Source organism: Phocoena phocoena, chromosome 10, assembly GCF_963924675.1.
Source record: "Phocoena phocoena chromosome 10, mPhoPho1.1, whole genome shotgun sequence".
Taxonomy (NCBI): Eukaryota; Metazoa; Chordata; class Mammalia; order Artiodactyla; family Phocoenidae; genus Phocoena; species Phocoena phocoena.
The window spans coordinates 74,704,871-74,721,468 of NC_089228.1; the positions used below are offsets into that span (position 1 = coordinate 74,704,871).

A 16,598-nucleotide genomic window follows, 5' to 3' on the forward strand; every position below is an offset into this window, starting at 1 on the left:
TTTGTAAACTAAGTTTTATAAATCAAAATAAGTTTTATTGGTTGAAGTGTAGTTTAGCGTAATTTGTCAAGAGCATGGACTCCGGAGTTAGGCTTCCTGGTTCAAATCAAGGTTTTACCATTTGCTGTAATGGCAATTTTTGGTGTTAGGAACCTCTGGGTCTCAGTTTCCCCATCTATAAAAGGGACTAACTATAGTATCCTCACAGGGCTGTGGGAGGAGTAAATGAAATGGTATGTGGAAGTACTCAGGAGAATGCCTGGTACACATAAGAGCATTCGCTATTATCAATGGCATTATTAAAGCATCTCCGAAACGATAATATATTGTTAGCACTTTTTACCATTAAGAATTTCTTTCCTCCAGTTTCCTGAAAACCTTAAATGCACCAGGGAAACTCAATGTTTGAAGGAACCCTGTGGCAGTTTAATAAACATCTATTACTAATTGGTTCATTTATATATTAGGTCCCTTTAAAGTCAGATTAAGGTAAGGAGAGAACTGGGAATACATTCTTTCACAGCACATAACTTCATAATGTTAAATAACAGTCAAATGATACCATTTCACATATACAACTATGTCCTACTCTAGTATAGCAATGAATAAATGGTTGTTGCTATTTATCTCAAAAATTCCCAAGAGAAGTGAATCTTACTGAGAAAATTATTAGTTCAGTTTTGGATATACTAAGTTTGAGGTGCTAACAGAATACTTAACGGACATTCAGGAAGCAGTCAAAAGTACAGACCTAAAGTTAGGAAGCTTACACTCAGAAGTTCATCACTCCCTCCTCTGTATTACCATGGAATTTTTCACATCCTATTACATGACAATTTTTAGTCTCCACAACCATTCTCTACTGCTAGACTATCTTGAAGGCATTTAGGTCCTACTATATAAGGGCTTAATAATGTTGATTTTTTTAAAAAAAAATGCAAAACTTGCAGAATAGTATAACTAAGAGAGTGAATTTTATTGTTTATAATAAACTCTGATTTAGAAATTTTTTTTTCAATCTGTGGATTTTAAATAAGGATGAAATTTTCATTTGGAAGTATTCTTATAAAATATAAGTAGCATACAAACAAACTCCTTTTTTTTTTTTTTTTTTTTAAATTTGGTCACATGAGAATTACTAAACGCTACCAAGCAGTGAAACCTGACATTATCACCAGGCCTATAAACCTGCAGAAGTACAATATAACAAGGCAAAGAAATTTATAAATGAGTAAAATAAGGAAAAGAAAGTCCAGTGAAGATTCCTTGAAGTGAGTTTAAATTAATTTAAATTCTTAAGAAGTCTGTCAAAATAGCTGCAATGCAGATTGAAAAGATTTCACTTTCTAATTTACAGGCTACTTGAGTTCAATAACTTAAAAATGAAAGGCCTCTGGACCCTTCCAGCACATGTTATTCTAAGAGCTATGATAAGGAGCATGTAGCAAACGAGCTCAGTTACATGCACTAGGTAAGGGAAAGATGCTGTCATCCGCAACCCACCAGCAACTGTCTGACCACCAATCCTTTAGTTTAAAATTTGTAGAAGCGTTTCCTAGAGAAGGCTGCAGTTGTAGTATTTCTCACCCAAACTTAAAATGTGGTCAGTCCCATCAAGGCTCTAATAGGAGAACAAACTGGCTGCCAGTTCTATATTTAATAGCAGATCCTGACAATTCCATTTGTGCCTGACAACTACATGCCTTTCAGTGAAGCCATTCCCTGGAAATGACACTACAATACTGTTACTTACTTAGCGGGCATGGAGCCAAGAAAAACCAGCTCATTAGTGGTGAATGAGTAGGGAAGACAGTAGCCAGAGAATTAAAAAACAGCAATATACCACACAAAAAGGCTTAGAAGAACTGTGAAAATGCAGGAGAAAAAAAGTAGAGATCCACAGAATGAAATTCCTATAACACAAAATTAACACAGAGACTTAAGTCTGCACTTTCTCATTTAAAATCACATAAGCAAGGATCAAACGCATATTGATTCTAATTTTACATAAAAGCCTGAAAACCTCATGCCAATAGAAAATATTGGTAAATAAAAAAAGGACTCCCCTAATCTTGGCCCTATTTTCCTGTTCTATGAAGCAATTCATAAGAAGAAAAAATAACTTCAGACTATAAATGATGAATGTATAACTATTAGGAGTGGCCTCTCTATGAGGTCTGAAATAGAAGGAAAATGTACAGTTCTTCCAAAGCTGTGGCCAACAATAACTTTCGCATTCTGAATCTAGCTTAAGCACATTAGTTGGGAAGATGTTTGCAAAAGTATTTCATAAGAAAGTGCTGAATTTAGCTTTTATTTTATTTTTTTCTGTTTTCTTAAGTGGCCTGCAGTCTATCCAATGCGCTAAGTAGAACCTCTCCTAAGTATAAATGACAAAAGGAAATACAGCTTTCTTCTTACAGAGAACTGTTTCTATAGATCAGGGGTCATCAAACTTTCTGTAAAGGGCCATATAGTAAATATTTTCAGCTTTACAGGCCATATGGTGTCAGTCACAAATACTCAACTCTGCCATGTAGCATGAAAGCAGCAATAGATAACAGATAAATAATGAGTGTGACTGTGGTCCAATAAAATCTTATTTTCAGAAACAAGCAGCCAGTCTATGGCCACAGTTTGCTGACCTCTGCTATAAAGCATGTTTTTTTACCTACTAATAAATACGTTGTTTTCAAAAATAACACCAAATTTGAAATATGATCTCTGGGGTTTGCTTTAAAATATTTCATTAAAAGAAAAGTGAAGAGCAGAGAGAAAGGTTAAAGAAGACTGGCAAGGGGCTTCCCTGGTGGCACAGTGGTTAAGAATCCGCCTGCCAATGCATAGGACACAGGTTCGAGCCCTGGTCCAGGAAGATCCCACATGCCACAGAGCAACTAAGCCCATGCACCACAACTACTGAGCCTGTGCTCTAGAGCCCGCGGGCCACAACTACTGAAGTCCGCTCACCACAACTACTGAAGCCTGTGCACCTAGAGCCCGTGCTCCCAACAAGAGAAGCCACCGCAATGAGAAGCCCACACACTGCTACGAAGAGTAGTCCCTGCTCAACGCAACTTGAGAAAGCCCGCGCGCAGCAACGAAGACCCAGCGCAGCCAAAAATAAAATAAAATAAAGTAAAAAAAAAAAAAAAAAAAAAAGACTGGCAAAACACAATTAGCGTTAGTCTGATGATGGATGCATGGAGTTCATTATACTATTACAATAATTTTATGAGTTTGAAATTTTCAAAATTAAAAGTTTTTAAAAATACAAGGTAGATCAATGAATTGGCTCTACAGGAAAATTAATTTCCTCACTTTACTACAAATATTCTAAAACATATCTAGCATTTTTAAACATAATCAACATAGTACAACATAAAAGTTTAACATAAAGCTACTAAACCATAGCTAAAAAATTTAAACGTACAAAAGTGCATACAAGCATAAACCCTTAACATTTTCCATAATTTAACAGACAGCCTCACCTCATACAACTTCTAAATTAACACATTTTATTAGTCTCATCTTAGCTAACAAAATGTGTTATGAATTTTTGGTTTTAGAATATAATTATTTTATAGGGTATAGATCACTTAACATATCATAGGTTTATTATTTTTTCAAATAAATTAGTAAATAATTTTTATTTCTCAGTTTTAAACTCTAAGCAATAAATATGAATAGAAACAATTCACATAAACAAACGCTGTTTAAGGTCTTCAATAATTAAGAGTATAAAGGGATCCTGAGGCCAAAGTTTGAGAACCTGTGACCTGAACGTTTCTGATGCTGTTTAAAGTATGTTTACCAAGCAACCATTAGATACATGCTCAAACTCATTTTTCCTCTGAACAATAATCATCACAAAGTGGAGTTAATCCACTATGAAGGCTATCAATATACACCCATTTAAACCTTCAACAGAAACATTCTTTTCAAATTGCTGGGTATGTCATGAATAATGTATCCATAGGAAAAGAAGAGCTCTAATGTGTTGTCCCCCTTCTGCAGAAAATTGTCTCCTGGACCAATAATAAAGAAAAACTAATATGCACCAGCAGACATTTCTAATAAATATGCTACCTCTCATCAAATCAAGACATGCAGTCTCACTCAGTGAAAGAAGCCAGAAATCAAGCTGAAAAGAGCTTTAGCAAAGAAATGTTAATGACTATGCAATTTCTCAAAAACTAAAGAAATGTGTTTTTTAAATGTCCTAAGTTTTTTCTCAAGTTCTGAAACACAGTGATTTCAAATATTATCAAAACTGAAAACTACATTAGGCTCACAGAATTATTATGACTGACACTTGAGAAAAACTGAGAACTCTGTGAAAATATTTCCAACTGTCCAAGAATATAATCAATGTCAAAATTTTCTAAATCTAAAACTAAAATAGCAATAAGCAATCCATAACACAGATTTGGGCAGATAATAATCAGAGCACAAATGTCTGCATGAGTATTCATTCTTTTATGAAGATGAACCAATACTTACTTTTTGAATACAGTATCACTGTAGCATTTTTAACCAATTTGTCCCTTCCGTATATGGCTATTTAAAATGTTATCAGACTATTTCATTTTTACTTAAGTACAAATTTCCAAGTTAAGTTTTATAAATCTCATTATTTCTATTGTCTTTTATCAACATGAATAAACTTAAAATAGTAATAACTGAGACACAGAGCCATACTTACATCATACTCTGCAATTCTGCTGCAAAGCTTACAGACTTCCCTGTACTTCTTCCACTACTTGAAGTGGCAGTAGACATTGGGCTGGCTGCAGTGTTATTCATCTAAATAAAAAAGAGAACTCAGCTTACAAAAATGTATTTAGCTATAAGTAAATGCAGGGAAAACGGAAGCAATTATAAGTTACTTCAAAAAGTATAGAAATTCTGATTTGTTTTACGTAAATCTGATTTGTCCATACTTGTTCTTCATTAAAATGAAATAGTAAGGTAGAAAACTGCTTAGTCAAATATGATGTAAAAAAATTACTCACTTGGGTGATAAACTTTTCATTACATATTTTGTAATAAGTATTGGAAGAAAAATACTCATTAAAATATTTTAATAAAGTTCAGTGGTTTTCAAAATCCATTCCATGGAGCCCAAAGATTCCCCAGCAATATTTCAGTGAGCTCCCAGTGGCCCCCAAGCAGTTCCATCCAGAACACAAGAACTCTGATTTTTCTATTTCATATATTGGGGGTTCCAAGTAAGATTTCATTTAAAGAAAGAGCTGCACAGCTGTAAGATACAAAATTAGAAAACCAAAACATAATCTAATTCCCATTTGAACCATAGCCTAAAATACAAATACTACAAATAAAGCCAATCAGTAGATCAGAAGTAAGCACTGTGATATTTTATAATCTTATGGTTAAATTACTCACCAATTTAAAATGTGACTTTTAAAAAAATAAAAAATAAAATGTGACTTTTTTCCCAATAAAATTAAGCTGGCGCATAATGGGAAAACTAGACGCTAATCCTAATATACGTCATTTTATTTATTACATGTGGCAGTCCCACAAACAAGAACTAGTGAAAATAACATTAAGGTAATAGAAGTAGATAAAAGCCTCAGGCTTTTACCTCAAGGACACAGTAAGCGCTCAATAAATGTTAGTTATTATTTCATGTTCATATAAATTTTGTAATACGATTTTCTTTAAAAAATACTTTGCTGATTAAAGAAGAATTAACAGATTTAAAATATATAATAAAGTAAAGCAGTACTGAGAACTTTAAGTACAGTAAAATAATTAGGAGTCAGAAGTCAGACTGCCTAGGTTAGAATCCCAGCTCTACTACTTTACTAGGGCTCGGGGCAAGTTCCTTAACGTCTCTGTGCCTCAGTTTCCTCACCTGTAAAACAGGAATGATAATCACACACTCTTAGGGTTGCTGTGAGGATTAAATGAACTAACATAAACAAAGCATTCGGAATAGTTCTTAGCACACAGTCAGTACACAATGTTAACTATTATAAACAGAAAGAACTCAAGAATTTTCCCTTTCTTGGTCTGCTAAAAGCTTTTATGTGACAAATTTTATTATCCTTATTTCATAATCACAAACTTTAAGAAACTTGAATATTTTCACTACAAGACCTCAATACAATTCAACAAATATTAATTAGTTTCCCTATAAAATAAGTTCTGTTTTCACACTGACATCACTACTGCTACTTAGTCAGCCTGGCTTAAAACGTCAGTCATCATCTTTGACTCCTTCTCCTGCACCCTATAATTTGTAAGAAGCCAAATAAATTCTACTTTATGTTTTTACCACCTCCCTTTCTTGTTGAGCTCTATCTATAGCTTCTCTCTTTGCAGCTCAGTTCATTCTCCACACTGCTATCAAATTTATCTTCTTAATACATCCTCTAAACTGACCACTTCTGTGGGCAATGGAGGCTTAAAATTGATAAAGGAAACTTGAACCAGGGTCATTCACTGATGGCTGAGATGGAAAGGCTGGGTCCCATGAATGAAAGCTGAAAAAATTAACTACTACAAACCACTGCCTGAGATGGGCCACATATGAAGCTTTTGAGAAGGCAAAAGGACAGAGACCTAAGACAAGCAGCACACTAGCTGGGTGGCTAGATCTGGAATGTCCCAATATCATTCTGTGGCAGGACCAACTCTCTGCCAATATAAGCCCTGGTCTAACCTAAGGTCCCTAGGAGCCAGGCGAAAACCACTGACAGAGACTGCAAAAGCAGAGAAAGAGAAGGAAGAAAGTTTCACTCAAACTGAACCTGAAAAACCAAAGTTCTAAAACACATAAAGAAGCTAGTGCTATGAAAGACCATCGGTCTTTTTAAGCGTAAATTTGTCCTATTTGTTCACAAAGACTTTTTTGGAATAAGTACTTTTTTTCTACAAATAATAGAGGAAAAGAAGGAACACCATTCTGAACTCAGGTTAAAAAAAAAAAAATCGCATCATCAGTCCAAGATTGGGGAATAATAAAACAGGAAAGCAAGTTCAAAAAGGAACTTGGCTTTCCAGTGACCTTAGAAAATGGTTCACTTGTCCCAAGAGAAGACTGACAGAGATATGACATCCTGGAGAAGATGTTAAACGCAAAGATTATTAACCTCAGTCTATGATTTAAGTTGACTCATGTCAGATTTGAAGGCATGCCATTCTTGGGATTATCCTGAGACACTGCTGGAGTTATTGCTCTCTTTCATTCTGCAAATCCAGTCACCTTGCTTTAACACTCTCTGAAGAAGAGACATTTCAGAAAGTAAATGCATACTAAAACCCCAGCTTTCTTAGATTGTGCCCCTACTGCAAATGTTTCGTATCAAGAGTGTTTATTGGTAAGAGTGAAAAGATCCCAATCCTAGTTTATTATAACCACGATCATCCTTTCACAGTCAAGTTATTTACTTCTTAAATCAAACAGGTGAATAACATTTTTCTTGACATCATGAGCTGACAGTGCATTAGAATCTTTAAAATAATTATTTCCTGTGCACACATTTTGTTTGATGTTTTAGATAATTAACTTCTTTACACATCAAAGTCCTATCATTCCAATGCTTTATTTCCTATCTCCCGGACATTAAAAAAAAAAAAAATGTCGCTTAAAAGCAGAAGCACTCAAGTCAATTTTCTCTAATAAATACAGTTAACATGGAACTGAAAACCTACTGTAATCTTCTCAATGGGTTAATGTCCTGCAGTTGTTTTAGCTTTCAATTGAAATGCAGCTGTTTGCCATATTTTACAAAATGAATTCAGATGTGCACATGGAGACCCAGATTATTTCAACATGCCACAGTTTAAATGTGAACTCAAGGAATAAGTTCATCTCTGATTAATACTTATATTTAAACCTGATTATTAAGCCAGTAGCCAATACTATGTCACACCGGTAAAATTCTGCTCCAGAGTAGAAAAACTGACATCTTTTAATAACAAAAATGAAATTTAAGGATATACCCCTTTTCTCAGAAAATACCACGACAAAAAAATTTTAACTGTAGTAAAGTTATACATCACAAATGTGAATTAAACAAAAATGTAATGAACATGTTACTGCATTTCTATTTATAGCTTTTTTTTTTTTTTTTTTTTTTTTTTTGCGGTACACGGGCCTCTCACTGTTGTGGCCTCTCCCGATGCGGAGCACAGGCTCCAGACGCGCAGGCTCAGCGGCCATGGCTCACGGGCCCAGCCGCTCCGCGGCATGTGGGATCTTCCCGGACCGGGGCACGAACCTGTGTCCCCTGCATCGGAAGGCGGACTCTCAACCACTGCGCCACCAGGGAAGCCCTATAGCTCATATTTTTAGTGACTAAATGACCAAAGAAGAAATACCATGAAACATCTTCAGCTTAAAATACCTCAGAGTTGAAAACGTTATTACTAGTTACAACTAGTTACAACACCCTCAAAACAGTGTCAAAAATCTGGATTGTGAAATCCATCAGTCTACCCATTTACTAAAAGACAGTGGAATTTTTAAATTGTTTCACTCCTGAGAAATATTAATTCAGCAGACCTATGTACTGATTCTGCGCATCTACAGAGTCTCAATTTCAATCACTCATAATCTGAGCATCCCACATAATATAAATTAATAGAAAACTATTATAACCAGAACATTTTCATTTTCATAGAACTCCAAGGGCAGGAAGCGATTATGGTTAAGCCAACACTATTAGACACTACATTTTAGTTTTGTTGTTAAAAAAAAAAAAAAACTCAAGTTACATCATGATCTAAATTTCTCCTGCTGTGCAAAAGTAATACCAAACGATCATTCAATCACTGAGAATGCAAAAAATAAAAAAACAAATTAAAATCTGCAAAATTTTAAAACTTCTATACCTAGTTTTGGTATAACACAATGATAATTCCAATATATTTATATATGCCCCAATTCAAGTTAATCAACATAGTAGAACCTGGTAATAATGATCAACTAATCTCTCAAGTTCAGTTTCTCCATCCATCAAGAATAGTTTCTACCTGTCTCAGAGGAGTGTTTTAAAGAAGACAGTGGCTGCAACATAATGTGCGCTCAAAAAATATACGTGAATTGAAAACATCAAGACATCTGTAAATTATGAAAATTCCCTATAGACAGACGAATTGTAAACTGAGTTTACTTATCTCAGTTGTCTACATGAGCGATTATTTTTTTAAACCTATAGACATAGAAGCCGTGACACACTGCTCAGAGACACGTGAAGTTCTATTATTATATTTTTCTTCTTTAGACTGATATTAATGTAGGTTTCTACTCCATGTGCTTTCATATCCAGTACTCTCAAAGAAATACTGAGTTTCAAAAACAATTTTATTCTTTGCAAAAATGGTTCTTAAAGTGCACTGCCAACATGCCTATCAGATCATCCTAAAATACGTGACATCCAAACCCTGAAAAAATGGCAAGCTTACTTTTCCAATATTGAAAACACTGTTGTTTTTACATAAAATATTATATAATTGAGTGACAATGGTTAACGTTCCAGATATATGCAAAAATTTGGAACCAATTATACTTCTAATAGTAAGAAGTAAGTGTATTTGACAAGGATGTCAAAAAAGGAGCTCTCTTAAACATCAAGATTCTCTTCCAGTCTAGATTCACATTTTAGAAATATTAAACCTTATGAGAAGTCCATATTAAATATAAACAATTCAATAAAAGATCTCATGTGGTTAAAAACACAGTTCACGTGACTAAAAAGGAGTGGGAGATTTACTGGAGGCATGTAAAAAAGAAGTGAATTTGTATAAGCATTTCGGAGTTTATAAGGGGTCTTTCACCTGTATTGGCTCACATATTTCACAACCACCCTCTTAGGCATGTATCTCCCCCCTATTCATGAAGAAGGTAAGAGTAAAAACACTGGGTGAAGGTAACAAATCTAACACAAAAAACAGGCTTTGATCCCAGGTAACCTGAAATATTCAGTCCATCTACATACATATTTTTTAAAAATTCACCAATCCCCGACCATTTTAGTGCCATAGTTTTAACACACTAAAATAATATGGAATTACTGAGAAGTTGTACACATAGTAGCCAGGGGACCTGTCATTAAGTTTTCTTGGAGACTGATGACTTTAAAAGTTCAGGAATTCTTTGCTTAAAAGTAAATCTTAGGCAGACGGATAAACAACTATAACAAAGTATAACTATGGAAATTGGCGGGGGGAGGGACCAAAGACATCTGACGTTCAGAACTACAGTTTGAAAATCACTAATTTCATCCAAATCCCTCATTTTTCAGGTGAGGATACTGAAGTCCAGAGGGGTTTCTTGAACTGCCCAAGGACACATCACTATTTAGTGACACAGCTGGGACTAAAACTGAGGTCCCCTGACTCCTGGTCCAGAGTTCTTTCTACTATCCCACAAGGAACACACAAATAAAAGTTGATTATAATTAACTCACAAGACCTCCACAATGTGTCTGTCATAGTGAACTTTGTTGTGAAGTATCTGTCTATGCCGACTCACAGTTTAGCTGTAAAGAGCTGGGCTCTGGAATTCAAACACAGGCTCTAACACTTACCAGGTGACCTTGGGCAAGTCACATCACCTCCCTGCCTCAGTTCCCTCATCTTTAAAAAGGAGATTAAAAATACTCCTCTCATAGGTGACATCAAGTAATGTATACAAAGCACTTAGGACAGTGCCTGGTACCTAGAACGCACTCATTTCATGATGATGATGATGAAGAATCCAAGCAAAAGTATAGCTTCTTGAAAACATATCACAAAGTATTATTATTAAACACATATACTCTCAGGGGAAGAATATTAGGAATAGTCTTTTAAAGATTCAGAAACAAATAATATGAATAAAGTAAAATATAAAGGATTCAGTCCTAAAACTGCTATAGCATTTGAAATAGCAAAAGTACACTTCAAGATTTTTAAATAATTTATATTTATATAATATTTTATATTTACTGCCCTATGAATTCAATGAACACAGCAGTTTTTCAGCAACTAGTATATACTATAAGCCAGTTAGCATGTTATTTTAATATTCATAACCTTATTTAACCTTCCATATCCACTATCAGTCAGATTCTATCAGAGGCAGTAGTATAATGCAAGAAAAACTTACAGATCCGTTCCAGAAAAGTAAGAGACTCATCAGTATCACCTACTAAGTGGGAATGACACGTTTGGATAAATGAGATGGAGCATTAGTCTGGAACACATCAAGTGCCCATGGAAACGATGGTTCTCCCTTAGCAGTAGTATGGAGCTGTTTTGTACAGGGAATATACTGTAACCAGATCAATATAGCACCATTACTGGGGTGGACAGTATTATTTGTCAAAGAGAATGATCTTAGGTAACAGTGTCTATTACACTCTATGCTGTTTCACAAATTAAAATATGTGTAAACAGTTTTTGCAGATTTACTGGAGGTAGTCGGTAGACGAGAGGAAATCAATTAAATAGTTAAATGTCTGTAAAACAACACAACAATTTACGTAATTCTCATCTGAAGCCTCCAGCGATCCTGGGAGGAGGTGGGATAAGGTTAGGTACTAATTCCGTTTTACTGATGAGGAAATTGAGACTCAAAAAAGTTAAATACCTTGATTGAAATCACACAGAGAGAATTAGGGCAGAAAAGGGCTACATTTAGATTGTGAAATTAGTTTTAAGTGCTCTTTGCACCTAACCACAATGCATCTCAGAACATTAATATCTCTCCAGATCCATTATTCAATGAACTTAAGGCTAGAGCAGCCAGTATTTATTGAGTACATACTTCTTACGTGCTTCGCTGCACCCAACACACATCACATGGGTTACTTCATTTAACCCTCAGCAGTAAGGAATCAAACCAAATGTGTTTGACTCAATGAAATATTTTATCCACTACAGTATAAATTCAATTAATACAATAAAACATTAAGTTGAATTATTTTTCTTTACTATTTAGGTGAGCCATCAGCAAAACCAGTCTTTAATATAATACGTAGATTTCTAACTAATTTCACTATTCAACCTCACCATAAAGTAAAACAGGTATTATTTTCAACAAGAATACTCAATGTTCTGATTTAACTGGCATGGCCTAACTTTCTTTGCAGATTCCTACACCAAAAATCAAGAGAGAACCAAAAATCAAGGTGCCCAAGATTTCTATCCAATTATATGGAGAAAAGTAGAAAATTTTAATTACCTGTGGCTTAAACGGACAGGTCACTTGCTGGCCTTATTCCAGATAGCTCGTCTGTTATTTAAGCACATAAGCAATAAAGTTGTCACTACTTTAAAGCAAGTACATTTCTGAGGTTGCAGTACATTTAATCCTCCTAAAATCATACATTCCAAATTTCAACAAGCCTGAAAGGAGGGTGACCATATTATTAAGTAGACCCAACTGGAACATTTTTGAAAATGGAAGGAGTTCTATTAAGAATTATCCTGAGACAAACAGACTCTAAACCATGACTGCCCCAGAAAAAGCAGGGTATACGTAAGAGCAACCCATTTTGATTTGTGTTATGGGCTGCTCTTTGTATATGCTTAATTCGTGAGCTTTAAGTTTTTGTTCCAGATCCAAGGGTTATCATCGGCCTTGAGACCAAGGGTACCACTTCACAAACATCAGGCCAGAGTTAAGGGTGTGTTATCTATAAACAAAGGGTTGTTTTTTTCTTTTAGTTTTTCTTTCAAACTTAACTTTATAAACATTTGCTTGAAAAAACCACTCTACGTATTTCAAAGAAAGCAATCTTGCAAAATATCGCCAAATTTCAGACTTATCTCTTCAAAAGTTTTGAATACCAATAACCACAAAACTACTTCTGAAATGGCCCAACGCTCAGTTTTCTACTATAATTTATCAAATTGTTTTTTATACAAAAAGTTAAGGAAAAAGCACCATCTTTCAAACTGAAAAAACTCAGGAGTAAAAGAGTTGAAAGGTTTTCACTGAAAACTGACTAAAGTGATAAAAGATAGTGGAAACCCACAGTCACGAAACAGTACAATGATTAAAGGAAACTCCACTTAGTATTATTATGACTCTCCAAACAAATCTGCTGTTAGCCGTACAACCTAGGAGTCAAAAGAATGCTTTGCTTTAATTTTCAAGCTGTAAGTATTAACAGACCCAAAGACCCAAGCTTTGAACTACAGTATGTGAATGAAAGGCATTATTTGAATATAATTATAATTCCCTAAAGCAACAAATGTTCTAAGAGTTGGCTTCTCTGACTTAAAACTCAACAAAATCAAGAACTGGAAAAGGTCTCAAAGGCTAGATTCTAGACCTATGCTGTCCAATAAGGCAGCCACTAGCCACATGTGGCTATTTATATTTAAGTTAATTAAAATAAAATTAAATACCTCAGTGCACTACTAGCCACACTTCAAGGCTCAAGAGCCACTTGTGCCTAGTGGATACCATATTAGGACAGCACAGATTACAGAATATTTCCACAACGATAGAAAGTTCCATTGGACACGGCTGCTCTAGACCTAGGCTGCTCTAGATCTTTTCTTGAATATTCCCAGAGATAAGAAACTTGCAATAACACAATGAAGTGCACTTTATTTTTGCAAAGTAGTAACCATCAGGAAATTATTCATAACATTCAGTGAAATCCAGCCTCTCTAAAACATCCACCAGAAATTCCACAAGTTCCATCCTCAATTTGGTCTTCAAGTAAATCTTTACAGAGGTAATTTAATTCTGTTTCCAAAGTTCTGTCCTCACATATAGTAAAACCCTACGTCCTCTCCTCCTAGATAAATACATCCTCATTTCTCTGGAACGAAAGAGTTTAAAGTTTCTAAAGCCTCACGGAGTTAAGCTCATTTATCCACGTGTACGTTAACAACAACACATTTCCAGGATCGCCTCTGAGTGTCAGATATTACATTCCACTGCCCCTATAAAAATCCACACCAGTTTCATGATTTTTCCACTTAGAAAGCCAGGTCACAGTCATTCTGAATTCCTTAAACAGGGAGATAAAAATGACAGGTAATTGACAGCTAATTGATCAGTGCCTGGAGCTTGTTATAAGCATTAACCTGTATTACCTCATTTAATCCTCACAATTCTGATCTAGGTTATTACTATCCCCATTTTACAGACCAGAACACCCAGCCAAAGACACGCTAAATAATTTCCCCAGGGGTCACAGATGTGGGCTCACCCCAGAGAGAAGGGAGTCCATCTTTTCCTTTTCCTGGACGCTACACTTCTACTAACGCTACCTAACTCTTCTTCCACCTCGCCCATAAAGCTGCAATTTCCTTGTTTAAGAATTCTTCCCCCCAAAACACGACCTAGATGACACGCGGAAGGTGCTTCTGAACACACCCAGCGACGCCCGCTCAGCTCCCCTGGCCCCACGCCCACCCGCCTACGGGGAGGAGTCAAGGCCAACTCCACACGCCGCGGGAGAACCCGGCCGACTCGCGGGGCCAGCGCCTCCGGAGACGCTGCTTCTGTGTGCCCCTCAGCCTCCCGCGCTAACGACCGGGACCCCCGACGGCAGCTCCCGGGGGCAGGGGGGCGGGGCCCAGACACGCAGGGCTCGGCGCCTCTCCCGGCCCCCAGCCCTCTCCCCCGCCCGCCCCCGCGCCTCCCCCGGTCCCCCTACAACCTCTGTTCTAAGAACACTTGTAGACCCGGCTGCGCGTCCCGCGTGGAGAATGTGGGGATAGAGATGGTGCGGTTTCTGCGGCGGCGGCCCGGGACACGCTTGGAAAGGGGCGGGGTAGGGGGCTGAGAGAGTCTAAAGGGAAAGGGTGGCTGGGCGCGGACGGGGGGGCAAGATGGCGTGAGCCCGACTCTCTGTGGGGCGGGGGTGGCGGAGGTGGAGGAGGGAGGGCTACAAGCACCCCCGCCACTCCCGACGCGGACGCTGGCGCATGCGCGCTCGGCCAGGTGGCGCGCGGTCTCTTTTCTCTAGGCAGCCACTTCCGCCACGCTCGCTGGGGGCGGGGCGTCGTGGAGCGCGCCCGTTGCCGCTTTCCTTGCGGCGTCGGTGCGGGCTGCGCGGAGCCGGGGGCGGGCGACCCTGAGCCACGCGGCGGCCCTTAGAGCGGGGGCTGCTGGGAGATGAGTGGGGATGAGCTGAGAATCGGAGTGTGTTGAAGGCCATTCTTGGACTCCTTAAGAATGAGCTTAGAGGACTAGGGTTTTCGAGGGATTTAGTGACCGAGGCTGGAAGTTTTGTTTTCAGCTTCAGGGCAGAGATTGACCTCTGTAAGTCTTGTCCGCAGTAGGGGTGAACCGGGATCTTACCCGGACGATGCAGGGAAACGGAGACATCAGAAAGACCCTCCTCCCCCAAAGGACCGCGGTGCTGGGGTATGGATATGCGACCCTTTCTGGGACCGTGAAACACCCCCTCTTACGCCGGCCCTCGCACATCACCGCTCCCCATCCTTCCCCTGCGCAAAGTCATTCCAGAGGCAGTGGGAGATGATAGTCTGCAGCGAATTTTCCCCTCCTATTCATTTTACCAAGCTCAAGCATTTAATGACCACGTTTTTATTGAAAACTATTTGATATTTCAAGGCTTCTGAATGGATGATTCTATATTTATTTTTTCTTAGAATTTTAGCCTGCTTCTCCTTATTTTAAAATCTTGCACTCCCACTTTTGAGCTGTACATCCTGTCCTCTCAGAATTGATTGATACAGTTGTATTTCTTTAAATAATACAATCATAAGACAGTGATTTCAGTTGCTTTCATTATTTTACGTGGTCTTGTTATTTATATTTTTAACATTCTTTTCAGCTGCTCAGGAAAGAAAACTATTACCCGCTTAAGTCCATGCCTATGACGTCAAATATTATATTTCAGAGATTCAACTACTAACCCTCATCAAGTCTTTTTTAAGCATTATTACTTCAGTTATTTTCTTGCCTCTATGAATATTTGTGTTCTGAAATAATCCCTTCCTATTCGCTTACATTGTTTAAAATAGCAACTTATTTGGTTATTTCGTCTGTGGATTGTAGTTGAGTCTCTTGTTAATTTTGCTTTTAGCTCTCCTTTAATCTCCCCAACACTTAAATACTTGCCAAATAAAGTTCCAAAAGAATAAATGTGTTTAGGATGTAAAAGCTCACCATAATGTGTAAATCAGGGCTCAATCCACTGATGGGCAAAGTGTATAGGGGAAGAAAGTAACAGAGAGAATCGTCATAATTTCTTATGAAGGAAGACTGGTTTATACAATAGTTGAAAAGCCCTTTCAAGTACATTAGCAAGAAAATAGAAGAAAATTAAGAAAAATATTAATAGTACGTCTGAGGAAATATAACTGGAAGGAGATCCTTTCAAGTAAAATTATGTTCAGTCAGTGTTGCCGTACTGATATTTTCATGGGACTTTTACCTGCATCACATGGAGGCCAGATTTGACCTAGTTTTTCGGGACAGATCCCAGACCTTACTCTCAAGCCACTGGTGTCTAACCTACATATAATCACACACAGCAGGAGTTAATCAAAGTGTGCCATGGAGAAGGGAAACCGAGTTAAACAGGCCCTGGTAGAGGGAGCTCAAAATGTCACTCTTAGGAAATTGTGACTTGCTGTTGGCGGAG

At 37.3% G+C, this 16,598-nt stretch overlaps 2 protein-coding genes across 4 annotated transcripts in view; one reads left to right on the plus strand and one right to left on the minus strand.

Moving 5' to 3' along the window:
• SUPT3H (SPT3 homolog, SAGA and STAGA complex component) overlaps nt 1–14,798 on the minus strand; it is a 432,145-nt gene extending 417,347 nt beyond the window's left edge. The window contains exons 1-2 of the mRNA XM_065886432.1: nt 14,643–14,798; nt 4,706–4,806 (exon numbers count right to left, since the gene is read on the minus strand). Of these exons, the coding sequence (XP_065742504.1) occupies nt 4,706–4,806 (101 nt within the window). The 5' untranslated portion in view covers nt 14,643–14,798. The remainder of the gene's footprint in view (nt 1–4,705; nt 4,807–14,642) is intronic.
• RUNX2 (RUNX family transcription factor 2) overlaps nt 1–16,598 on the plus strand; it is a 209,049-nt gene that overhangs the window by 34,874 nt on the left and 157,577 nt on the right. The window lies entirely within an intron of this gene.